This window comes from Lepidochelys kempii, chromosome 6 (genome assembly GCF_965140265.1).
Source record: "Lepidochelys kempii isolate rLepKem1 chromosome 6, rLepKem1.hap2, whole genome shotgun sequence".
NCBI lineage: Eukaryota > Metazoa > Chordata > Testudines > Cheloniidae > Lepidochelys > Lepidochelys kempii.
The window spans coordinates 102,214,127-102,241,100 of record NC_133261.1 but is presented as its reverse complement, the minus strand read 5'-3'; the positions used below and the strand labels follow the sequence as shown (position 1 = coordinate 102,241,100).

The window sequence follows — 26,974 nt, the reverse complement described above, 5'->3', positions numbered from 1 at the left end:
CTCCTTAAAAAATATGAACAACTCTTTTTCCAGTATTCAGAGTAACAGCCGTGTTAGTCCGTATTCGCAAAAAGAAAAGGAGTACTTGTGGCACCTTAGAGACTAACCAATTTATTAGAGCATAAGCTTTCGTGAGCTACAGCTCACTTCATCAGATGCATATCGTGGAAACTGCAGCAGACTTTATATATACACAGAGAATATGAACCAATACCTCCTCCCACCCCACTGTCCTGCTGGTAATAGCTTATCTAAAGTGATCATCAGGTGGGCCATTTCCAGCACAAATCCAGGTTTTCTCACCCTCCACCCCCGCACACAAATTCACTCTCCTGCTGGTGATAGCTCATCCAAAGTGACAACTCTTTACACAATGTGCATGACAATCAAGTTGGGCTATTTCCTGCACAAATCCAGGTTTTCTCACATCCCCCCCACCCCCATACACACACAAACTCACTCTCCTGCTGGTAATAGCTCATCCAAACTGACCACTCTTCAAGTTAAAATCCAAGTTAAACCAGAACATCGGGGGGGGGGGGGTAGGAAAAAACAAGAGGAAACAGGCTACCTTGCATAATGACTTAGCCACTCCCAGTCTCTATTTAAGCCTAAATTAATAGTATCCAATTTGCAAATGAATTCCAATTCAGCAGTTTCTCGCTGGAGTCTGGATTTGAAGTTTTTTTGTTTTAAGATAGCAACCTTCATGTCTGTGATTGCGTGACCAGAGAGATTGAAGTGTTCTCCGACTGGTTTATGAATGTTATAATTCTTGACATCTGATTTTCCAGTATGGTGGTTTGAAATAACCACAGTAGCTTCCTGCACTGTGGTTCTTATTAGGCTAATTTTCAGACTTGGAAGCTTGAAGTTAGATACCTGTCACTGATAGTTGCAGCTGGTCAGGAACTTTTTGATTAAATGGTTTTTCATTGGAAAATGCCAATATGACAAAAACTGGAAAATTTCACAGGAAGAGTTCAGAAACTTTCTCAGGTCCAGGATGGAATTTGTGGTCAAAATGAACAAGCATACTAGAATACTAGCCAATAGCCTTGTGGTCAAGGCACTCACCTATGCTAAAGGAGACCCAGCTTCAAATCCCTATTGTACCTGATTCAGAGGTGGGACTTCAACACAGGTCTCCCACATCCCAGTTGAGTGCCTTAAACACCAAGCTATTTACTATTCTTAGGGCTCATGTTTTTCATGAACATTTTCACTCAAAATTCACTCAATGCAGCCCTTCTGAAAAATCAAGGCACTTATTTAGCTGCCTGAGTTATGAATTAGGAGACTAATTAGTGCAAATTGTGATGTTAGTTTTGTGATGTGGAAGCTAGCAAGTGAACTGAGACCATTAACTCATGCACAATGGTGCTATAAATAGTATTTACGTAGGCTGCCAAACACCCACTTGTTGATAATTTTTGGTAACTACTAATGGGTCAGATTTGAATCAGTGATGTAGAGGTGATAGGCTCTGTATCCCATCCCTTATTTCAGACAGTTTAAGTTATTTAAAGTAAGGTAATTACTTTGGGATCTATTTCAGTGCTCCATTACACTAGTTTTTATTCTGTTGGCACTTCATTAATTTCAATAGAGTGACCTTGGTGTCAAACATTTGTAATGAAGTGGAGAATCAGGCCCACAGACTATAATGAGGAGCTAGAAAACACCTTGCTATATTCTAAAATATTGGAAATGTCATCGTTACATTTCAAGGGTCTGATCCTGCAATCTTCAATCACCCAAATACTACTTATTCAAGCCTCTAGACCCACTGACTTCAGCTTCAGACTGGGGCCTCATGAGTTCTCACAAACTAGGCTGGGTTGTATCTGGCTTGGATGGAGAAAATGCTAGGGTTCTATTGGAACTAGAATTAGTGATTTATCAGGTGAACCATGCCCTTCAGAACCAACACCTCCACTTGGTGCAGTGGGCCAAAATGCAATTGGCGATACCATCTTTAAGATGGGACGTACAACCAAGCTGCTGCTTCTACTTCACTTACCACTTTGGATCTCCTCTCAAACATTCCTCCCCAGCACCCACTCGTCTCTCTGCAGGGATTCTTTTGGAGCAGGCTCTGAAACAACCTTTCCCTTTCTCAAGCTCCAGCACAGATCTCCCCTGTGAGCATATTGCTTACTCTACCCCCACCAAGACCCCCTCTTGTAGTCTTCACTAAGAATCTATCAACCCAGTTTTCCTGCCCATTGGTTTCTACCATTAACACCTTTTTCCTTTTAAATATTTTTCTTTTTTTAAAGAAAAAGAAAGCTATAATAAAAAATTAAATGAAACCACAAAACCCCATTAGGGGTAACACTCAGTCTGACCTAGATCTACGGAATCAAAGAAAATTCAGAGCTAATAATGAATCTGCTTTGTTCAGCTACCAGTCATGTCTAAGTATCACAACTCATGGGGCACCAGTCCGTAAGTGCCTTTCTGCAGCAACAGAACAAAATTATTGTTGGCTTATCAGCAGAGGCCACTGAGTTAGTTTTCCTAAATAGTGATGGAGTTTTAACATTTAGAAATATAGACTCTGGAGAAAATTTGCCTCATGGTTATAACAACTTTAAAATAGGTCAAGATCTAGACTGAAATATTCATGTCCTATTAACTGAAAGTGAAGCCAACCGGATTTATCACAAAACCTGAATGGAAATGTATGTTTATAACCCACTGGACTGAGAATTTGCAAAGATGAAAGTGAGAATTTTACCATCAGTTTATTGGTCCTTCAACAATGATGTTAACAACTGAAACCAAGGTTCCCCCCCAAAGTTTATAGGGAGGATGGAGACAAGTCAACAAGTAGTCTTAATGTTAGTCCCTAAAGTAGGAAATATATGGAATTAAAATAAAAATTTCTCCAATTATTACTTTGGGATAGCTTTGAAAATATATACAAAAACTAGAAGTTAATAGTGCGCAAATAGCAATTACCCTCCAAAAATGTTTTTCCTCTTTCCCACACACCCAAATGATTTCTTCCCATCCTCAATGTGTTATCTGTTTTAATTAGGTTAGATTCCACTTGGGTCAGGGACTTATTATGTCTGTAAACTGCCAACAGCACCTCTGTTACTATATAAATAGGTTCTATTCTAATAAAATCACAGGAAATAAAGCCATGTATAAGACCTCAATATTACTTTAGTAATTAAGAATGTACAAATTGATTACACCACTACTTAATCCTTAGAATGCTGGCATCAGTTGACTGGCAGTTGGAAGAAACTTTGTGAAGATGGAGATTTTGTTCCCCACAAACAAAGGGCACAATTCTTCCACGTCTTAGTATAATTAGAAGCAGCACCTAACTTGAGTCCATTATTTCATAATGAGCAAGAGAATGTACTGTGTAAAACCCATCAACTGCCAGCTGATAAGTACATATTACTAGATTTTATTTTCATATTTCTTCATATTCACTAATGGCAATTTTCTCAGTAAGACTCAGCTTTTGCTACATCAGTCCACAAGAGTCAATCCTCTCCAGAAAATAACTGCCTCTTATACATGCTGCATCTAATACATGATTTTAAGAACAGTCTATTAGCACAATCCACTAGTCTGGCACAGAGTAGCATGATGATGTAATACTACTGATGGAATCAGAATTTATTCAACCTTTTCTGAAGACATTGTTTTTATAACTGTGAGTTTTCTAAGTGTAGACTATGTAACCGTAAAGTCTTCTTCTGTTCTTCTGTAATGAAGTAATTGTTCTTCTAATCCAAAATTGTCTATCAACATAGTGAATCTCGGTTTCTTTCCATCTGCAGACAAGGCTGATTGGAGCTCATAAAGAATCACTTTAGGTGTTGCTGCTCCATTTGGCTGTTAAAGGCTGCAACTCTGACAAATTATTATTGGATTTGTACACCTTGACCAGTTTGAACCTTTGAAGTAGCTCTCCTTTCTCTTGAGTCTGCTTCGCCAGTCTTATCTTCTCCTCCAGCAGATTTTGTTGAATAATGGGAACAGCATGGGAAGAATTCTGAATACACAGAGATGTGTCTCGTGTAAAAGACTTTTCAAATGTGTACTTTTAGCACAGTTTTTCTTCAGGCTTTCACAGCCATCTTGTAATCTGGGACAGAGTCTTTTTGTCAACAGAGACTCTTCTTTAAGAATAGTGTAATCCTTTTCTTCAGCATCTCTTCCAAGGCACTTTGCTACAGTGAAATGAATTCCGCCACAGCAGAATTAGATGAGCATCTAGCTTTCCTTAATTGCTCCCTACATGTTGTGTTCATTGGCTGTTTCCTTGATCTAGTGCTCCAAAGAGCTGGTGTCCCACAGTCCTTTGGAGTCCTCTGCATTTATGTCAATTTGTCTAACAAGGGTGTTTCCATCTTGAGAATGAAAAGCTAATTTACTTGGAATCCTCAGGTGCAGGCTGGTCACTATATAAGTATTTATATGTATAAAAGTGTAGATTGCCAGGGTGATAGAATAAATGACCTGTTAGGTCCATTTCCAGTTTCTATGTTTCATAGAATCAGAGGTCTGTAAGGAACCTCGACAGGTCTTCTAGTCTAGTATCCTGCACTCATGGCAGGACTAAGTATTATCTAAACCATCCCTGACAGGTGTTTGTTTAACCTGCTCTTAAAAATCTCCAGTGATGGAAATTCCACAGCCTGCCTAGGCAATTTATTCCAGTGCTTACGCACCCTGACAGGAAATTTTTCCTAATGTACAATCTAAACAGTCCTTGCTCCAATTTAAGCTCAATGCTTCTTGTTCTATCCTCAGATGTTAAAGAGAACAATTTTTCTCCATCCTCCTTGTAACAAGCTTTTATGTACTTGAAAACTGTTATCATTCCTCCCCTCAGTATTTTCTCTTCTCCAGACTGAACAAACCTAATTTTTTCAATCTTCCCTCATAGGTCATGTTTTCTAGACTTTTAATTATTTTTGTTGCTGTTCTCAGGACTTTCTCCAATTTGTCCACATCTTTCCTGAAATGTGGTGCACAGAACTGGACAAAACACTCCAGCTGAGACATAATGAGCAGAAGAATTACTTCTTGTGTCTTGCTTACAACATTCCTGCTAATAAATCCCAGAATGATGTTTTCTTTTTTCTTTTTTGCAAGTGTTACACTGTTGACTGATATTTAGCTTGTGATCCACTGTAACACACAGAACTCTTTCCTTTATTTCCCATTTTGTATGTGTGCAACTGATTGTTCCTTCCTAGGTGGAGTACTTTGCATTTGTCCTTATTGAATTTCATTCTGTTTACTTCAGACCATTTATCCAGTTTGTCCAGATCATTTTAATCCTATCCTCCAAAGTGCTTGCAACCCCTCCCATCTTGGTATCATCCTCAAACTTTATACATGTACTCTCTATGCCATTATCTAAATTATTGATGAAGATATTGACCAGAACCAGAGCCAGAACTGATCCCCGTGGGACCCCACTTGATATACCCTTCCTGCTTAACTGTGAACCACTGATAACTACTCTATTTTATGAGATGGGGAAGATTTAATGGGTGGAAACGCAAGGGAATAAAGATTGAGCCAGAATTGAACCAGTCCCCAACACGGTATTATTGGACATGCTGCCTTTCAGCTGAGATGTAAAACTGACTTTCTGACCATTTATGGTCATTATAATTCAATGGCACTTTTTGCCAGAGTAGTGTTGTTAGCACTTGTGTCCTGACTAAAATCCACTTTAGGTAATGAACACTCTACCTACTTATATGTCTCTGCAGATTCAACTGGATACACTACACAGCTGCCCCCATCTTGTTCCAAACTGTTACGTAGCAATGATGTATGACATCAGGGCTCCAGGCTGCTACCCGAATTCATCTGTCTTCAATGGGAACAACATGATGGCAAGAGTGGGCCCTTAAAAAGCTACCACATTCCAATCTTGAGGTGGTTGCATTTCAGTAGTTGGTGAAACGTCCATAATATGTGGGTATGCTCATATATAGAGAGAGACTGATCTGGCTCTTAAGAAATTTAATTGTAATACTCTTATTGACCTCAAGTGGAGCATGAATTTATCATGCAATTTCTATACTGACATAAATAGCAGCAAATATTGAGATAAATGTACTATTTCAAATGTAGGAAGAGGCAGTCTTCACAAATGTAGATATGTTCTAATTATCACTAGACTGGTCAGTAACACTGGAAAATAAGTAACTATGACAAGAATAACATATTTTCAACATTCCTTAATCAACAAAAATGTTATCATTATTCTGAAATACAATATTGCTATTCCTCTTTCCTTTCAGGGAAATTGAAATTTTCATTTGTCTCTTCCATAGTACTTCAATATTATGGTGATGAGCATTGTAGTGATTATAGGAGGGGTGGGTATCACTGCCTATTTTTAAGGTTGCCCGACACTTCCCATTATAAGACCCTCTTTTCAGTTGCTTATAACTTTGCCAGGTATAATTGTTCGGGCTGAAATTTTCCTTGCTGGGGGTCTATCTCAGGCTTAAATATTTTGGAAAATTTCAGCCAAAACAGTTCAGCTCTTTCCGAGAATAAGGAAAAATAAATTGTGCTGCCCACATTAACAATTCTGGTGACCTTTTCTTTGAGAAGCTCTAGTGTCCCCATGCTTTGGAGCAGACACTTGAAATTTGGCAGAGAGAGGCCTTTGTTTCAGGGATGTGCCTTTTGCCTCCCCATGAAAAGGAGCCAAATATGACAAAATTATAAGCCTTTGGAAAATCACAGTTCACAGATGTTTAATAGAGAATTCTTAGATTTCTTAGTTAGATTAGCTACCTTCCCTGAAGAGTCCATCTGCCCTGGTCATGCTCCAGCCCTGAGATAAGCAGGACTTTCCCTGCAATTGAAGCTTGGGCTTCTGCAGGCTGATCCATGTCCAGGCACCGGCAGTGCGACCAGGGAGACTCTCTTGTGCTCTCAGTGACCCCCTGCTGGGCTCAGGCAACTGTAGGGAAGGAAGTTGCCTGATTTCAATGCAGAGGGGACAAAAGCCAGATATGTAGATAGAAGGATGGGAGCGGGGAATAGATTGGAACAAGGAGCCTGTGATGAAGCAGAAACTGGCTGGTCATGGAAACTAGAATTGGGGCTGGAAGCCAGAGGCAGAAGAAGGGAGTGGTGGGGTAAAGGGAGGGGAGAAGACTGTGATTTGCTGTGCAATGGACTGGGACTGGGAGCCAGGGATGGCCACAAGGCAGGAGGAAAAGAGAGCCAGTCGATGGCGAGGAAGACTGAGATCACATGAGAAGCCCAGGGGCTGGGAAAGGACAAAAGACTGAGACCTGTTGGGAAAGGAGACTGGGACTGAGAATACAGAAGACAGGGAGAAGGTGATGAGGGGGAAGAGGAGACAGATCTGACAAGGAGCCAGTGTCCAGGGGAAGAACCAGGACTGGTTAAGCAAAGAGACTGGGACAAGAAGCCAGGGAGCCGGGGACATTGTGTTTGGATGATGAGCATGTGTAAGTAGATTAGGACTGGGAGCCAGTGGGTATGGGTTATGTAGGGGGTGTGGAAACTGGAGGTCAGGGTCAGAGTGAGAGACAGATTGGATGAGGAGTTGTGGGGGGTGGGGAACTGGGAGGGCAATGAAACTGGGACTGGGATTGGGAAACCTGGGACTCTGATGTGGAGTCCAAAAGGGTAAGATTAGGACTTACTTGGCAATGAGACTGGAAGTGGGATGGGAAGCCTGAGGTATGGAGACTGGTGCTGGGATGAGGAGCCAGTGTGATGAAGAGACAGAACAAGGGCACATTGTAGGGGACAGAGTAGAAGAGAGTCACACTTTGGGGGAATGGTCAGAAGAGCTTCTGTCAGCTAGAGCACATTCACCTCCAGAGCCTGGAACGGAACTCCGGATTCCCGAGACTCAGCATTCTCTGCTGTCTGCAAATAACTATGAAACACACTGGCAAACTGTCCCATCTCCCCCAGTGGTGCTACTACTGTTGCTATCAGTTATGCCAGTGGCTCAAGTAGAAGAGGTCTACGTGCTGAACATAAAGGTTCCAACCTTGCTGATGCCCCATGTGGGTGTCATTATGATGCCAATTGAGGGAAAAATAGTATGTGATCATGTAATTAAAGAGCAACCTATATGCATGTCAGAATTGCTGGACAACCAGCTGAGACAGGAGCAGATGCAGGCTGGAACAGGTGTTGGCTAGCATGGAAACAGGCACAGGATTATGTTGGAATAGAAGCAGGGGCAAGGGTGGCTAGAGCTGGAGAAGAAGCAAGGGGCAGGGACTGGAGCAGGAGCATGATCACTCTGTTGAAACTACTAATAATGGGAGTACTCCCAGCCAGCTAGTGATATTGAGCAGACAAGAGAGTACTTCCCCTAGGAGCCTATATACCAGCCTTGGGATCACCTGGGTGGGTCCTTGTCTCTGGATTGGCTGAATCCTGGTTGAATGGCATGGGGCCTGTCAACAGACCTGCTGGTAATTGTTTCTGCTAACTCATCAGACTCTCTGACTCTGGGATGAATCATCAGGTTTAGGTAGGTTCAGGCTCAGAGGTAACTCAGGCTTAGGCAGGCTCAGAGGTAACTCAGGGATGAGTCATCACAATGTCCAAGGGGGCCAAATTAAGGTTGTACAGGCAACCTTAACTCTGGCATTTCCTAACTTTTGAGAGCTTGACTTTTCAATCTTAATGATGTTCTTTTAATGTATGTTTTTTATATATGTATGTAGAGTAAATCAAAAGAATGACACCCTAAATTGGTGGTGAAATGGCAGGGTCTTTCACTAGAAACTCATTTGTTTGGAAAATATTATGCATAATAGCTTATTTTCACATGTTAACTATGCTTCTGTAAAACATCTTACCTGGCAATGGAAGAGATAAATTAACTCAGTCAGTAAATCAACAAAAGTTATTTTCTTTCAATACTATTCTTATGCTGCTGGATGGCTATCACCATGTGATTATGAGTTTAATTAATCATAAGGACACCTGGAGCTTGTGTGTGGGCATTTCTGATGTACTTACATCTATTAAACAAACATAGTTATTAAAAGAAACCCATCTAAGTTAAAGTCTGAATGCTTGGGGAGATTTATATTTTATTACACTCCACTGCATACACATACACACACAATATACCCAGCAACAACAAAACCTGGCAGTAGTTCAATCAAAACCCATCTAAAATCACTGTTGTGTTTTGCCATCTACCAGAAAGAAAAGCTCAGCATGGGGAGAGCACCTGTTTGACAAGTTTTAGCCTGCTGCAGGTTGACAGCTAAGAGAGTTTTCATAAATGTGTCCCTGTGTGTGTACATGTATATACGTACATAAAGCTGGATGGGAGAAGGGTATATTTTAATGAAAATGTGACACTGAATGACAGCACTGCTGCTAGAGAAAGTCACTCCCCAGCAAGCTTCCATTCAAAATCTGTAGCTTTATTTACAACAAAATGCTTAAGAAATGAGACAGTATCATGCTCAAATCTCTCTCCTCCCTCCCCATAGGCATTCACTATACAAAGGTAACAATTCTTTAATGAGTTAGTATGTACTGCATAACTCTCTGTAAAACAGTTAAGTATGGAAGGATGGGGGATCAAAAGCAGGATTTTTATGGCTGGCTGAATTGATTTAATTTGTTCCCTTTTGAATGTTTGTTTTTTAAACGCTGCTGGGTGTATTTTTCTAATTAAGTGTTATGGCAACTACAAAACTTGTACAGGAAAGAGTTCTGTGGGGAAATGTTTTTTATTCATTTCAAAAGTGAAACCCCAAAACTCCTTGATATCCTGAACCAAGGATTTTTGGAATATCTACCTTATTGCCTGGAAAAGTTGTGTAGTTAATAACTCCTTTAGTAGCTCAGCAAATGCTGACTTATGAGGCAATTCAAATTAAAGTGGGTTGAAGTGACTTTCTAGAGAGATGTATAAAAGATTTCCCAGCTACATTGCTGAACTGTTTATATGAAAAAGCATAACAGAATAGCAAGACCAAGGCAGCATCAGGAAACTACACCTACCCCCACAGGATGCTAGGAGAAAGGGACTAAAACTTCTCTGCTGTCACTGTCTCCATTGTGTGTTGTCTGGCACTGTCTACACCAGGAGATGCTGGGTGAGATGTTTTAAAACCCTTTTCTGCCATTATGATGCAGTGCCATCCATCTTCACCCACTCCAAAGGATCCTGGGAGAGGTTTAGAAGCTGTTTGTGGCTGTATTCTTCACCCCTTTAAGCAAGAGTTTTTGCTCTTCCTGAATATTTTGTCTTTATTACTTGTTACCATTAATTGACTCTTTTCCCCCTTTGAACTTTATAATGTTGAAGCTAAAAATTTTAGAAGTGTACCTCTACTCTGAAAAGTAAAAATCTAGAAGTGTTTTAAAAGGTTCCCCTTTATTATCTCCCAAGGACTTCTGGGTCAAATCTGCTCAATTTACAAAAACAACAGTGGTTTTCCTAACTGTCTGCCCTGCAAGCTCCACCTGGATTCTGAAAATCACCTGTGTTCATTTTCTTGATCTCTACACATGTCCAGCAATACATATTCCACAAACAGAACTTGTTCCCTGAACCTGTAAGAATTATTGTGTGGACTGATCCTTGTGGCTACACATAGATAGGTGCTGGAACAATGTTTATAGTGGGGGTGCTGAAAGCCATTAAACAAAACTGCAAACTCTGTAAATGATAGAAACTACTTCAAACCAGGGGATGCTGCTGCACCCCCAGCACTCCTACTTCCAGCACATATGTATAGATCCAATGAGTTCACTGGGAGAAAACCTATGCAGTTCTCCTTGAAGAATCAGTCCCCAAGGGGCTTGGATATTTGAAAATCCCTGGAATAACATTTTGCTCAACAAAGCCTGAGTTAAGTGCCTAGTCTCCCTGTACAATGCGTAAGATGAGATAGGTGCCTAAGAAAGCAATTCACAAAAGCCAGTATGCTAGGCAGGGAACTGCCTAAACTAGCCAATGGGAGATATTGATGAGAGTGGTGGGTCCCATGCACCTCTTAGGAAGTATGGTATCTTAAGTCCAGACTGCAGGGAGATGTCTTTCTCTATTTTTGTTCCACACCTAGGAACACCTGTCTTGGTGTCAGGTGGCTTAGGCACCCAAGATATTTATTGTGGGAAATGCCTCACTCCACACATGGCAGTGGTGCCCACCTTTTTTTTGCCCAGTGGTTACAGTGCTTGTCTGGGATGTGGGAGAAGCAGGTTCAATTCCTACCTCAGCCTGAGGGTGAGAAAAGATTTGAAGAGGGATCTCCCATCCCTTTCAAGAGGGCACTCTAACCACTGAGCTATGGGCTAATCTAACAGGGGACCTACCTCAGTGTCTCCAGTTGAAGCTATTCAGATGTTAATAAACACTTGTCATTAGGCCAGTAAAAGAGTGAGTGACTGTACAGCCTGGTTAGGGCACCTGCCTAGAAAATGAAAGTCCCAAGGTCCATACCCTGCTCCAATGACTCTTTACTTATGCAACGTGGAACAGCTTTAACAGGAGACACTGAGGCAATCCCACATCAGACTATCCAATAGTTCAGAATTATAGCACTCTCCTGAGAGGTAGGAGACACCTGTTCAAATCCTTTCTGCCCCCTGGAGTGGGGGGTAATTGAACCCAGGTTCTCCCACATCCAGGCAAGTGTTCTAACCACTGGGCTAAAAGTTATATGGGGTCCATTCACTGCTGAGGCACCTCCTTCTGTCTGTTCTAGGGATTAGCTCATTCCAGGTCTAACACCTCCTTCTGCTTCTTGCTTAATCTTAAATACAAATTTTCCTGTATTTATCTTAAACCACTCAGATTTGCAGGGGAAAAAAGTGGCTTTATGTTGTGAGAAGAATTTTCTTTTGCAGGCCTAGTCTACACTAGAAAATTAGGTCAGTTTAGCTCCATTCCTCAGGGGTGTGAAAAATCCAGGTGGTGTTAAGCCACCCCTGTGTAGATAGTGCTTGGTCAATGGAAGAATTCTTCTGTTGATATAGTGACTGCCTCTCAGGGAGCTAGATTATCTATGCCAATGGGAGAAACCTCCCCTCAGTGTAAGTAGTGTCTACACTGAAGCACAACAGTTGCACCTCCAGCATTTTATGTGTAGACAAGCCCTTAGAAGTTAGATAGTTCATTATTAACTATTCAAAAGTCTCTCCACTATCACAACTTCAGAGGGAAGAAGTTTGATCAAAATTTTTATAATTCCATTATTTGATTGGTTATATTAGCCCTGTATTTGAATGAAATAGTTGAGGGTTTGGGGTTGGTGTTTTGTTGTTTGTAATTGTGTGATCCAGAAAATAGCATTTGTATATATAAATAGGGTTGTAGTAGTCAAAGCTCTCAAAAGATTGAATTACTAACAGAATATTTTGAGGAAATCTTTCATTTATGGTCCAGAAACATTGGATATTTGAGTAATCTTGTCTAATTTTACTAGAATTCAATTAATATAAAAAGCAAATGTGACTGCTTGCTACAGATGCCTTCTATAAAAGTTTTGTTACCTAGACAACAATTTTGTTTTCATATTGCCAGAGGCCTAATTTGTGGCCTATTACATTGTCTGACTCTAAATAGCAGTTTGGACTTTGCTCACTATTTTTAAAACTATGAGAAGAGCAGTGACAATCACTTGAGGGGACTGTTTTGATTTTGTAGATTTTAATGGCATAGCAAAATCTAATTTTACAGGATTTTTTTAAAAAGCAGGTTTGGCTCAATTGTAGCATTAAAGTTTATTTTGGCTCATAAAAGTTAAATATTAGGCTCAGCATCTTGTACATTTTGACTTATGCTTAAAACTATTTTAGAAGTAAATATTTGGAATTAAGTGTCCAACTTCCCAATTTTAAAAAGATTAAGTACACACAGCCTTAACACATAGCTAACGGAGTGTTGGGAAATCATTAGAAAAAGGGATAGATAAGACAGAAAATATATTGCCTCTATATGAATTCAAGGTATGCCCAAATCTTGAATACTTTGCCTAAGCCTCAGCATGCACACTTCTATTTTTAGTGCACTAGCTGGAGCCCTGCTAGCACAAACCTGTCTACCTGTGGTTGGAGGCTTAAGCCCAGCTACAGTGTAGACATGCTGCTGCCCTCAAAGAAGATACAGGGCACATCAGCATTGCCACACTCATTTCTAATCAAGTTAGATACTACTCAGAGCAGAACTCTCTTTACTAGCAAGCATTTAAGTTAACTCACCTAATGTGTTTAAGAATACAGCAGAAGAGATGCAGTCTTTCATAACGTACCCCACCCACTAGTTAGTGGTTAGGAGATACTACACAATTGCTCAGCCCACAGGGGCTTTACATGTTATAAGTGATTGGTACTCTGAAACAGCCACCTGGTTCTACATTTTTGGAAAGGCTGTATTAGTTCAATATAGGGGAAAACTAAAGCTATCCTGACATACTAACCCACGTCTCTCCCAAGAATGGAACTGCCACCCTATTATGCCTTGAATTTGTAGTTAACATTTACAAGTCCAGCTAAGTATGTGAAGAAACATTAAGTTACAATTAAGGATCCAAGGACTACATATCCCCCCTGAACACAAAAGCCATTCAAAGTGGATGTAGTCAGATTAAAAGCATTCTTCAAGCTCAGACAGAAAGCTCGGTACACTGCAGATATGGCTGCTGTGCAGTTGTTCACAACAGAGTTGAGGAATAGAGAATGTCACTTGGCAGAACTGAAATGATTAAGAATGTTGCTACATGCAGAGGAGTAGTGCCAACTTGTTTTTGACATGGGAAACTGATGTGGCAATATCTGAGAAGTCAGCCGAGACAGCAGTTCTAGCTTCCAAAAAAAGCTTGTGCTAGTTCCTTTGGCCCCACTTTGCTTACTGGAGTGCATCCAAGTGCTCTTTTGCCCTTTCCCCTTGGTGGAACTTAGGTCTTGAATTCCTCCCTGTCCACCCAGTTTTGTTTTGGCACAGAGTGTCAGACAGCCTAGACTCCATGGAGCTGTCCAAGCTTTCAAATAGATTTAAATAATGTGTACAAGAAGACACCTGCATGTAGTTCCTATTGTTAGCACTTAGGCTGACAGCACTCCATTTTAGTGAAATGAAGTGTTGTGTCTACACTGATAGTTGTAGAGTCAGCATTACACTAGTTTGACACCAACTAAATTAACATTGTCATGATATGAAAGGCAAGCACAAGTTCATTTATTTATAGCAAAGGTCTTGGTTACAAGAGGTCAGTCCTTGCCATCTTTAAGAGATATGGGATAAGTTATTGCATACATGTGCATTATAATTTAGCAGCAAGTCATTCATAAAAACATTTCCTTCCTACTGCTTTTTTGGTTTAGTGTCTAAATTTATATACAAGTCAGCTTTACAAAGCATTTACCACCACCTTTAAGTTAATGGTCTTTTATTGGAAAAAAAAGACTAGCATTTACAACTTGGAATGGACAAACTGTAATAGCTTGAACAGCGATGTTGATAGTTGTGCTGAAGTCCACAGGCTACTCTGCCAGCTCCAAGTCATGGTACAGAAGGTTTTAAAAATAGGAGAGAGTCCAAAGATGCTCCCTTGGTGAAGGTTTCTTTTAAAAATTTTGTGAACGGTAACAGCCTGACACCCGTTTCACTATAGTGCAATGCAGACAATGTTAAACCAATATTATAACAGACATGCCACCCATAGTTAAGATCATCTTTTTTTGGAGCACAATGCTACATACAGGAGAACCATTCAACATTTAGGGCACTTTCCTCTAAATTTTGCATCCTTTGACCATTTTTGCTGCATACCATCCTGAGGTATAAACCAATTTTAAAGTAAACCAGCTATGACAATTTACACTACAAATTGAATTAGAATCCACTGTTGGACAAAATAGTCTTTTTTTGGGTTTGTTTTTTTTAAATTAACTACAAATGTCTGACTGTGCTCAATTGTCAAGCTGCATGCATGAAAAATTGGCCAGCCCAAACAGTGTAATAGTCATTAGCAAATGGAACTTGATGAGTTCACCAAGTGCTTCCTTTTTTTAATTTTTTTTTTTTTTAAAGGTAGTACAGTTACTTGGATTGTAAAACTGATGTTTAACTTGATCTTTTGGGGACAGGACCACCAACCATTACATGCAGTTTGTGGACAGAAGGTATTTTGACATTCAGTTTTGCTATACAGAAACAGAATGAATAAATGAACATTTTTTTGCAAGAGGTAAGTAAAAGATTCAATTTGATTCTTCTAGAGGGGAAAAAGGTGAAAGGAGGTCTTCATTTTGCGGTCATCATCTGTACGAATTCTGAAAAGACAAAAACCACCATGACTTTCTGTATCTTCAAAGTAATTTTAACTTCACAAGGAAATCTCTTAACTGCCCTTGGCATAAACTTTCCATGCATCTAAAATCTAAACAGAAAGCTCTGATCAAGTCTTTTCACTCAATAATGTAGATAGTTTAGTGAATTGTTAGAGTAATTCAAACTCCAAAATCATCAAGTTTTTTTTTTTTTTAACATCCAGCAAGCTTTACTTAAGAGTTTGTAAGTGATTGCACAAACAGAAGAGCATCTTTTTCTACCTTCATAGTTCACTTGTCCATCTCCATCGATATCTGCTTCTCTGATCATTTCATCTACTTCTTCATCTGTTAGCTTTTCTCCTAAGTTTGTCATAACATGACGTAGTTCTGCTGCACTGATATAACCATTGCCATCCTGTGAGGAAGATAGTTGCATAGGTTTGAAAATGACAATTCAGAAGACTGGAACATAAAGCCTAGCTGAGATGGTTCTACATTAAACTTATTCTCCCAGATGCCCTGAGGCATCAGTAACCTAGTACCCAGCCTGGAGGCCTGGTGCACTGTTCATCTTATCCAACCACAGAAAATGCTATAGTCATGCCTTCTAAAGCATAGAGGATGGAGCCATTACACAAGGAGGACTGTGTGTTCCAGAACAAAAGTGAAGTCTGCTATACTTATTTGGACCAGGTAAGTAGCCTTACCTGATTTGGTCTTTGTATGCCTCATACACATCTTTGACTCTTTCACCCAGGTAAGCACACACATCTACATTTGTATCATATTTATTAGTTTGGAGGTGTGATTCTTAGAAGTTCTGAATGCTTCCAGACACTTTCTGAAAGTCTCCAGTACCCTGGAGAACAGAATGGTAATTTATCTTTTAATTTGGGTTTCTTTAATTTCAGTATGTCAGCCCAGTGTTTTCAATAACTTAATTCCTCCTGCCAACAGAATGCAAGAGCAGCAAGTTGACCTTTTGTAGCATCACATCCTCAACCAACTGCTGGTTTCCCTAGAGTGTCTTCCTGGGCATTAAGATCTAGAGTACAAAAAGCACATTGAGAAATGATCCAAAACTCCACCTACTAGCTGCAGTACAGAACCTAGAATGGCAGAGGAGGACTTGAAGCTGGTGTTCTCCAGTGTCCCCAATACTTGAGCTAGTGGAGAGAAACTGTTCTAGTAATGCTCTAGATCTATTCTGGATTTGGGTAATTATTTCTTTTACTAGCTATGGCTATTAAGGCTGTCCTGTTAAGTCTAGTGATGTGAAGATAGTTATCTTACACAATCAAAGGGGGGGAAACCATGCCCTCTGTCAAGTAGAGGGAAGAGGATGTTCTTGTGCTTATGTCTGTCTTTTGAGAAAAAATGGAGAGCCTCTGCTTCTGGTAACAAGCTTTCCATAAGCAGAACAGAGAGACTACTAAGCTTCACCTCCTCATGCATATTAGAAGTTGAACAGGGGATCTCAACTTTATGAAAGGTCTACATACAGGTGAGCAAAGCCCTCTGCACCTGTTTTCAGGTACTTTAGGTCATGAGACTGGGGGGGGGGGGGGGGGAAGAAAGAGTGGAGACACCTTTCATACCGAAATAGGTAACAAGTCTAATCATCCCAGTTTCTTGAGAGAAGGGCTACCAGGGATTCCAGCATGAAAGAGCCTCAGCTGCCACCGTGCCTCCCCCCCCCGGCCAATTCTCCTGGCGGAGCAGTTTCAGCAAGCCTACTCTATAATATCCAAAATAAGTTTTCCTCCTGCTGCTGGTAGAAGGGCTTATACCCACCTTCCAGACAAGCACAGGGCAATGCTAGGAGTAAGAGGCTCATCATTAAAAATTGTTCAAAAAAGTCTGAAGCTTTGGATTCTAGCAGTACCTTGTCAAAGACTCTGAATGCCTCACGGATTTCTTCCTCGCTGTCAGTGTCCTTCATTTTTCTGGCCATCATGGTTAAGAACTCAGGGAAATCAATAGTGCCATTGCCTTAAACACAGAAATGAATCTGTACTTTAGAGTCCCATCATTTCCCTGATACCAAAGCTAGCTTTAGAGTTAGGAAGGGACAAGTCTCATTACTAATCAAGAGCTACCTTCCATTTTTACACTAAAACCAGAGAAGCTTCCAAGAACTTTGTAAGTGGTCACGCTTAGGTCACTCCTCTTCCCCTAAAATGCTAATATAGCATTTTTAGCTCTAGTATGCTCAAGCAACCACTGAAAACATGGAAGTAATGAGGACTATTGTATGGACTGCTACTTTCCCTCCAGACCCACACCCCAGAATTCATCAATTCATCATCCTAGGGGCTATATTTTGACCATGTCCATTTACTGTTAAAAGTGTTTTAATGTGACCAGAGACATGCCTTGTAATGCTGGCAAAACAAGGCGTCAGCTCCTGCTAAGGTCCCCTTGCCTCACTGGACTATTGACAGATGGCTAACTGGGATCAGTCTGGTTCATGTGTGTCAGTATTGTTAAAATATGTATTAGAGTTAGAAAAATTTGCTTATTGTTTAATGCATGCAGCAACTTAAAAGCATTCAATAAAGTCTAATCTCACCTATAACATCTGTATCCCATATTATAAGGCAATGCTTGAGCACTTGCACTGTGAGCGCCTAACTGCACAAGTCACCAGACAGGAGAGAAACATTAACTACGACAGGTTTCAGAGTAGCAGCCATGTTAGTCTGTATTCGCAAAAAAAAAAAAAAAAAAAAAAAAAAAAAAAAGGAGTACTAGTGGCACCTTAGAGACTAACAAATTTATCTGAGCATAAGCTTTCATGAGCTACAGCTCACTTCATCAACTTCATCCGATGAAGTGAACTGTAGCTCATGAAAGCTTATGCTCAGATAAATTTGTTAGTGGCACCTTAGAGACTAGTACTCCTTTTCTATTAACTACTATGAAATGCGAAGGTGTTTATCATGCCCAACAAAGAAGGCCCATTGATATATTCTACAATAGTTCATCCAGTGTCAAAGAGGACAAGAGACTGTCGATAGCTCACTTTCACAACTTTTGTTGATCATGAGGAGCTGAAGGGAGAAATTCTTTCATCAGATAAATTTGCAGCTCAAAGCACAAGAGAAAAGGGAATAAAAATCCCTAACAAGGAGGAACTGTATCTCTATGCTGTTGGGGCTCTGAGGGGCAAGGATTACTAAGCATAAGCAAAAGATCCCCAGCGTTTAACCTGGATTAGTTCTTAAGGACATACAGAAGTTGTTCATTACAGCTTATTTTTGTAAACAATTGGAACTCATTTATATGTGTATGTGCACCTTAACCTTGTAAATAACTCTTATTAATAAGTCTTTAATTTATTATAGGATTGGCTACAAGCATGGTCTTTGGTGAGAGATCTAAGGTACAACTGACCTGAGATAAATGGACTGGGAGTAACTTGAATATTGCTGTGATCTTTGGTGTAAAGAACCATCTATCACAAAGGTAAGCTTACCTGGGTGGCCAGACAGATTGAAGTACCCAAGGCAACTATCTGTGACTACATGTTAAGGCTGTTCTACTGCCTGAGAAGTTTACACTTGGTAACTGGTTGGTGAAATCTACATATAGAACTCACAACCAATTTGGGGTTTGTGCCTCATTTCCTCACAGTCTGCCCCAATGCTGGTACCCAAAGTCTTGTGTCAAGCCATCCTGCTGTGGCACATCTATTACATCAAGGTTTGCACTCATGTTTTATTAGCCTTGTTGCTGTTCTAACAGTTTCCAATCTTGGTTTTTTAGTGTTTAAGAATTCCTTTAGAGGGCCAACAGTGTTTAGACAGCTATATTGATTTTGAAGCTTACTTTTACATCACATAACAAAAAAAGTTACCCATTTTCAATTCTTGGAAGATTCTTAATGGTTGGCACAATTTGTCAATTAAGTTGATTGCCACCCCAAAAAAAGATTAAAGTAGATTGCAAGCTTTTAAGAAGCGACCATTGCAGGGGGTTATGGCACATCATCCTAGTACAAAAAGTAGCACAAGTTAAATTTAATTAAAGGGATAGAATATGCTCACTATATTGGAGCCCTGAGATTCAGACTCATTTAATTTTCAGGCTAGATTTCATGACACTGATTAGTGACTTGTCTAATTCTTCTATTACACTTGCCTCAGCAACCAAAAGTGGAAGGTGATTCTTTGATACTTGTGCCTTAAGCAATTTGCAAGTAATTTTATCCTGCACTTCACAAGTAGTTTTGGTTTTGATTTTGAGTCTCTTCACAAAGGTCAAATAATCACTTCGCCTTTCAACACACTTTATACCCTTGTCAGAGACACTAAAGAATTTGCTATTATATTGGTAATACCATAGTAGTTAAAATTTTCCTCTCATGACAGAGCCAGTATGAAGCACCTTCCCTTTGCACATCCATGAATCTGAAGCAAGTTTTGAACACAGTTCTTGTGTTACCCTTTCTGGCATCCATTTACCCAAGTCAATCTCCCTATCAGTCTACTAAATAAAGCCTAACTCCTAACCCAGTTTAAGAGAAGAGGAAAAAGTCAGTTTTTACTACATGGCCAATACAATGGATTAAAATATATAAATTAAAGATTATGTTGCCACTGAGACCAATATGGGATGGGTAACTGAATAGATATGGGAAAGCTACTTGGTACTCCAGAGAACTATAGGTTGCAGTAATTCAAGAGGTGAAAAAAAAAAAACCCCCAAGTTTTTGATGCGGAAGGAAACTGAACCCTGGATAGAAGCAGCGAGCAGGACACAGATGCAGAAGCCCTGATCAGTATTATATTTTGACTCTGACTATCCCATATTCACATGCCTACTGGTATAGTTAATGACAACAACTATGTTCATATTAAACTTAATGTGAAATCAAGTGGTTGTTTTATGTTGATACGTAAAAAAAACAACCCCCCCCCCACCCCTACACTGTTTTTGGACCAGATTTTAATGGAATACTGTCAAAGGAAAGAGGGGGACTTGAGAGGCTGCATTACCCAGCTCAAACCCAAGCTTGTAGGGTGTGCACACTCACCATGAGTAAAACACTGCCAACTGCATCTTCCCCACACTTACCATCAGCATCTACCTCATTGATCATATCCTGTAATTCGGCTTCTGTTGGGTTTTGACCCAATGACCTCATGACAGTCCCAAGCTCTTTTGTTGTGATGGTGCCATCTCCATCTTTGTCAAATAGGGAGAAAGCTTCCTTGAACTCTGAAGACAGAAACAGCCCAATCATTAAGTACTATGAACACCATCAAAACAGTACCAAAATAATACTTTGTGACAAGACTGACCCCAATGTCCATGCTGTAGGATTTTAAAATGCACTTTGTCTGCAGTCTGTACCAGAAGACTAGTGTTTTTAGACTTGTATTTTCTGACAAATGTCTCACAAGTCCAAGCCACTGCCCTCTAACCACGCTCCCTAGCCTGTACATTACATCAGGCTGTGCAAGTTTTGGATAAGCACATGCTACCCTGTTTATGAGCAACCCAGTTGGGTCAAGTTCATTTCTCATCAATAGCAGTTATTTGTGGGGGAGTGAGTAATGAACAACACAATATTTCAAATAGTTTGTGCACAATACTCTGAGCAAAGATTAGAGAAACAAGGGAGTTAGCCAGACATGCCTGACAGAGATGCCTTTGTCATTTATCAGTTATTTTTGAATTACTAAAATTATAATAGGCTCCCAAAAGTTTAGACCCCATGCTTTACCCTCTTAACCATTTCCTCTAATTTAGAAAGGCAGTGTTAGATTAGAGATGATTTAAGAGAAAAAAAAGTTTCCTTACATATGTTGCCAACACAAGAGAACTCAAAAGTTTTAAAGATTCTGTTGATTTGGCTTGTGAAAGCAAATGGTAGCAAGTGAAGTTGAGTGCACACGTGTCAGTTCCACTTTCAATCTCAGGAAAGATTGAACTTTTGGAACGTTTCAATATTTGGATTCCAAACTTTGGAAGGGATTATTTAGCTTCGTTTTGAATTAACTGGATTTTTAATATTTCTATAAGATTTGTTTTTAAAAGTCACACCAGACCTAGGTGCTGGGCCTCAATTATCCAAAGAAGTGTTCCTTCAGCTTCTTTAAACACAATTTCTCAAGTGAAATAAGAGGGAAGAGCAATTATGTGCCAAAACTTTTAGAGACTTAATGCAGATTGCCTGTATTGCTTGTTGACTGATATTCAAACTCAGGAGAGAACATCCAGCAGTGTTTTAGAAATATTTTCCAACATTCAAAGGAGATGTTGGCTCTCTTTTGGCTCACCAATTTTCTTAATTGGGATACTTACCAGCAATTTGTTCTTCAGTCAGCTGATCAGCCTACATGAAGAGTAGAAAACTTATTTTAGAAAATGGTTTTCCTATAGCTCTGTCAAGCAATGGAGATGCAATACAGACTTTGTAAGGAAGTTTAATGTTTTACCTTTATACTGCACCTTTCAGTCCCAGAAATCCAGGAGTACTCAATACACAGAAGAATGATTTCACCCACCAATGGCGTGCAGCAACATCTAAGACTCAGTGTAATAGCTAATGCTACAAAGAGACTACACATTTTAGGACTAGTTAAGAATGCCATAGCCAGATCAAGTTTATGGAGAAATCCAATATGGCCAAGTTTAAGGCACAAAGCAGAAATCCCCTAGTGATTCAACATAACCCAAGTGTTTCCTGGAGATATTCCATCACAATATTGACCTAGCAGTTTTTTAGCTTGCGATAGGATAATACCATGATTGCAAGATCTGGATTTATGCCATGTTCTTAGAATTACATGCTTTTCTGTCAACATCTCATTTGTTATGCCTTTTAACTAAAGTAACAGTTCCATTAGGTAGGAATGTTACCATGCAATGAAAGGTCTCTGTTAAGCTATAATTTCTTAGGTTTATGCCATTTACAATATGTAAATACTGTGTCTTGAGACCACCAATACATCTGAAATCAGCAGATAACTGCATGTGTGTTTTGTTGGGCCCATAATGGAACCAAACATGTTCCTTTAACACAAGACATTTCATCCTTAGCTTCAAAAAGGGTTTTATTTTTAACCACCCCCAAAAAAGCTCTCTCCATCCCACAGGTTCAGAGAACAAACTAGGCAAGTTCATGGAGGATAGGCCCATCAGTGGCTATTAGCCAGGATGGACAGCGATGGTGTCCCTAGCCTCTGTTTGGCGGAAGCTGGGAATGGGTGACTAGGGATGGATCACATGGTGATTACCTGTTCTGTTCATTCCCTCTGGGGCACCTGGCATTGGCCACTTTCTGAAGACAGGATACTGGGCTAGATGGATCTTTGGTCTGACCCAGTATGGCCATTTTCTTATGTTCTAAGAACTGTGTAGACCCTTTATCTTCCTTTAGAGACAGGAAAAACCCACTTAATTGGTTTCAGTATTTTTAGAGGATTGCATGGTACCAGGTTAATCATATTTGTTTCCTAGCACCCTGTGCTTTTAACTCTATTGTTTTAATAAAAATAAATTTTTACACCAAATTGAGAAACAAAAACATAACAAAAAGTTTAACTGATCAGTTAGGAAGGATACCAAGATGCTTATAATTTCTCCTGTGAAACAGCAATAATTTTAAGTCTGGTGCAGTTAGCTACACTAACGTAGCTCTTTTTATGAGGAAATTGTGTCAAATGCTAGTGTGAAATAAGCTGTATATGTGTTACACTCTGTGTTGGTCTCTGGACAACGGGGTTGAAAGGTTGTGTACATTATATATATACACACACACACACCCCCAAAAGCACTTCCATCTGTAGTTAGACTACTTTTATGGATAATATTACAAAAGGATAGTGATTGAAAGAAATTATTTCTACTAATTATTTAATTGGAGCCTCATATGGACAAAGCTTTTGTGTGTGTGTGTTTAAGAATATTAAAACATAACTGAGGGTATGTGGGCCAGGGCTCACTTTGTATTAACCCCACCCTCCTCACTACAGTCCCAGTAAAGAGATTCTCTTTTAGTAAGTGAAACTGAAAAGGTCATTTACATAGCATGACATATCAGAGCAATGCTCTGCAGAACAGGAAATAGAGCCACACCTCAATAGAGAGGAACTCAGATCCCCAGCACCAGTTTGAAGCCCCCCCCCCCCAATTTGAAACTTACAATATTCTGGTCTTCAAGCAGCATTTATGTCTATTTTTAAAAAGCTGACCTTGCAGGTGATCCAGTTCACCCTCCTAAGCAACAGGCACAAACACTGTCTGATCACCCCAGCTACCAGGGCAAAGGTACCTACACCAGAGAAATCACCCCACCCAGCCAAGTCATAAAATCCTGTCCCAGTGATCGGGGAAGTGGAGGGGGTAGGGTGGGGAACACCCAGCATGGCCCACAATCATATTTGGTAATCTGCACCCCAGCTGTCACGGCTCCTATGGGAAGCAAAAACTGCAGGGAGGGGAGACTCTCTCAACCCAGTGTCATTAAGAGTCCAGGGTTGCAGTCCAGCAACCCGATGTTCAGAGCAGACCGAACACAGCCTAGTCTATGCACAAGTGATGCACTTTTAAAGTAAACATGGATAGCACGGATGTTAAAAATCCAGGTCAGTGTGAAAGAAAACCCAAGGAAGGCGAGCCCCTCTTCTCCTAGAGCGCCACAGGCACCCCTCCCCACCAAACCACGGGATCAGCAGCCATGTACTGCAGCAGCACCGCCCGCCCCCCAACAGAAGCAGCTACTCTCGCTATTGTCCAATATCCCGACTTCGTCCTTCGGTGAGGAGCGTGATTCAAGTGTGGAATCTCTCTGCCATCCCCAGACGCCTGCCCATCCCCTTCAGGTCCCAGGTCCCCCTGAAACCCCTCATTCAGGGAGCCAAGCAGCTACTCCTCAGGAGCCACCCGTTCCCATGCGCACCCAGAGTCCTGTCTCCAATGAGGAAGCCAGGCCCCTTCCGGAAAGATAAAGGCTCCAGAATTGTAGCAGCTGCTCTCCTCCCACTAACCCCGAGCAGAAACGGGGAAGTTTCTAATGGAAACGACGCACACTGCGGCCCTGTCTCACCCTCCTGGGGCTGGCGAGGAAGAGGAGGAGACATGATGTAATGCAGCCTGCGAAGGATTTTGGCGTTCCTGCGTTTAAGGATTGGGGGGGTAAAAGCGCAGCAGCCGCAGAGCCCTCGCCTCCCCCACCTCAGCCACCCTGCGCAGTGCAGCTGGTGCTGAAATTGGGATTGGTACCTTCATCCCTAGTGCCCCCCTCGGGAGCCCTAGTCCCAGCCCGAGCGGGGAGGGGAGCAGGGAGCCTGGGGGTGCCCTCGCCCACCCCAGCAATGGAGGGAGGGGCTCTGCTGTCCCCCGCCCCGCTAAGGAGAAGGCCACCCACGTCCGGCATCCGCCCCTTCCCACCCAGGGGCGCTGGGCAGAGCCCCGGAGCAGGCGCTGCAGCCGGCGGCACAGGGCGCCCCGCACCTCCTGCCCCAGCGGCGGCTCAGCCACTCCTCTCCCCCGGCGCTGCAGCGCAGACTGCCCGCTCCGGGGCGGCATCCCAGCCAGCCGCCCCAGGCACCCTGCTGGCACGGCCAGCTGCCCAGCGGGACCGGCCCCAGCACTCGGTAAGGGGAGGGAAGCGGGCACTGCCAGCAGCCGCGGGAGTGACAGCTTCCTAGCCACCGCGTCCCGCAGCTCCCAGCCCTCGCGGAGAGCGAGCGGCAGCGGGTCCCATCGCCGCGCGATGCAAGGAACCGCGGCCACGCGGCGCAGGGAAACAGCCTGGGGGGGGGGTCTGCAGGCTTCAGCCCGGCTGCCCAGTCTCGCCTCACACTGGGGGGGGGCGATCAGCCGCCCCCCTAAACCCCCGCCGCTCACCCACCCCGCCGCTGGGTCCCCTGCAGCCCCTAAGCCAGCCTCGCTCCCACCCAATTCCCCACTGCGGGTGGGCAAGCAGAGGAAGCCGGGCTCCAAGCCCAACGCCACGCGGCTGCCCCAGCCCCTCGCAGCGGCAAGGAAGCTCAGCAGCAGCTCGTCACAAGCCAGCCATCTCCACTGCGATGGCAAATCCAGATGTGTCCAGCCCCCCTCCCCCCGTCCAGGCCAGCTCCAAAGTCTGCCCTACCGGCCGCTGCACGCCAGCTACCTACCATTGCGCGGGGTGGCTGGGCTGGGCTGGGGCTGCTACACTGGCTGCTCGAGCAAAGGAGCAGGAGCTGCTGCGGCTGCTACCTCCTCCGAGCGGCTCCCCCCTGACAAATGCTGTAGGTGTGAGCCTGCACCTCCCTGCTATATATGTAGGGCTGTATCCCTCCGCCGGAGCAGCGCCTCTCTCTCTTTCCTCCCAGCCTCTGCCTGTGTGAGAGTGACTGCAGCGGGCAGCCCAGCCCCCATGCTCAGCCCCTCCCCGCCAGGCTCACTCCCCTCCGCCAGCCCAGCTGGCAAGCGGGGCAGGCTTTCCCTCTCCCCAGCAGGCGCCGTGCAGGGACAGCAGCGCACGCTGCCTGCCAGGGGTGCAGCACACGCTCACCAGCGGTTAGGCATGGATTGGCCGGATTTAATTCAGCTATAGAATGATCTCTCACCAGGGCGGCCCCCGGGCAGCTGAGGACCCTGGGGGGTGGCAGGTGCCTTGCTACCCAAACCCTCAATCAGAAGTCCCACAATGGAAGCAGCGGTAAGAGCCACATTCTCGACATATTATACAGGTGGCAGCAAAGACTGAATGGTCAGGAAGGTGAAAGTGTTTTCACAATCCTGGAAAGACTGTGCAGTCCCCTATTTGATGCTCATAGGGGCTCATGTGACACCCATTCAACCCTTTCTTTGTGCCATGCTGTAAACTGGCGCTCTGCTGTTTTATTTATCCCTTTTCCCAATCTCATCAGCCTCCACTGCAATAGTTTAGTGGAGAGGAGGAGGGGCAGGGAGCACACACTTGCCAATGTCTAAATTTTAGCCATTTCCATCTGTTCACCTGTGCTCTGAATCAAAGTGTACTAGGTAGGGAAAGAGCTGCAAAATTGTGTCACCTTTGAAATGCACTAAATAGCACAAAGTGGTATATAAGGGAAAAAATGATTTCCCGCTGGAGACCATACCGTCAAAATCCTCCTTCACAGGCTTTATCCCCTCTCCTTCTCTACAAAATTAAAACCTGGAGAGGATTATAGGATTTAAAAAAAACAAGAAACAAACAGCATTACTTCTGGTTTCAGAGTAACAGCCGTGTTAGTCTGTATCCGCAAAAAGGAGGACTTGTAGCACTTTAGAGACTAACAAATTTATTTGAACATAAGCTTTCGTGAGCTACAGCTGACTTCATTGGATGCATTCAGTGGAAAATACAGTGGGGAGCTTTATATACATAGAGAACATGAAACAATGGGTGTTACCATACACACTGTAAGGAGAGTGATCAGGTAAGAAGAAAAGGAGGACTTGTGGCACCTTAGAAACTAACCAATTTATTTGAGCATACGCTTTCGTGAGCTACAGCTCACTTATGCTCAAATAAATTGGTTAGTCGCTAAGGTGCCACAAGTACTCCTTTTCTTTTTGCAAATACAGACTAACACGGCTGTTACTCTGAAACCTGATCAGGTAAGGTGAGCTATTACCAGCAGAAGAGGGGGGGTTGGGGGGGGCTGGAACCTTTTGTAGTGGTAATCAAGGTGGGCCA

General features: G+C 42.2%; 1 protein-coding gene and 1 pseudogene across 3 annotated transcripts; both read right to left on the bottom strand.

Annotated features, from left to right (window-relative positions):
- Positions 1 to 2,731: 2,731 nt before the first annotated feature.
- On the bottom strand, positions 2,732 to 14,109 carry LOC140913297 (swi5-dependent recombination DNA repair protein 1 homolog; annotated as a pseudogene).
- An 81-nt stretch (positions 14,110 to 14,190) lies between these two features.
- Positions 14,191 to 25,644, bottom strand: CALM1 (calmodulin 1). Of its 3 annotated transcripts, XM_073349418.1 has the most exons (7): positions 22,557 to 22,785; positions 21,756 to 21,879; positions 21,622 to 21,652; positions 20,389 to 20,532; positions 17,195 to 17,301; positions 15,589 to 15,724; positions 14,191 to 15,309 (listed from the first exon to the last, which is right to left on the bottom strand). In XM_073349418.1, exons 1-7 carry the CDS (start codon positions 22,652 to 22,654, stop codon positions 15,281 to 15,283), a joined length of 669 nt encoding a protein of 222 aa, XP_073205519.1. In that variant the 5' UTR covers positions 22,655 to 22,785; the 3' UTR covers positions 14,191 to 15,280. The 3 variants fall into 3 exon arrangements, with proteins under 3 accessions (XP_073205519.1, XP_073205521.1, XP_073205520.1); XM_073349420.1 differs by lacking the exons at positions 21,756 to 21,879; positions 22,557 to 22,785 and adding an exon at positions 25,443 to 25,644; XM_073349419.1 differs by lacking the exon at positions 17,195 to 17,301 and having other exon boundaries at positions 20,348 to 20,532; positions 22,557 to 24,641.
- Between the last annotated feature and the right edge of the window lie 1,330 nt (positions 25,645 to 26,974).

Bases quoted from the DNA above. Each gene is read 5' to 3' on its own strand.
- CALM1 (XM_073349418.1), bottom strand. From the start codon at position 22,654: ATGGCCATACTGGGTCAGACCAAAGATCCATCTAGCCCAGTATCCTGT. The intron at 20,533-21,621 runs GTAAGTATCCCA...TTCTGTCTTCAG, and splicing joins GACTGAAGAACAAATTGCTG to AGTTCAAGGAAGCTTTCTCC. The intron at 15,310-15,588 runs GTAGAAAAAGAT...TTGTCTTTTCAG, and splicing joins TGGACAAGTGAACTATGAAG to AATTCGTACAGATGATGACC.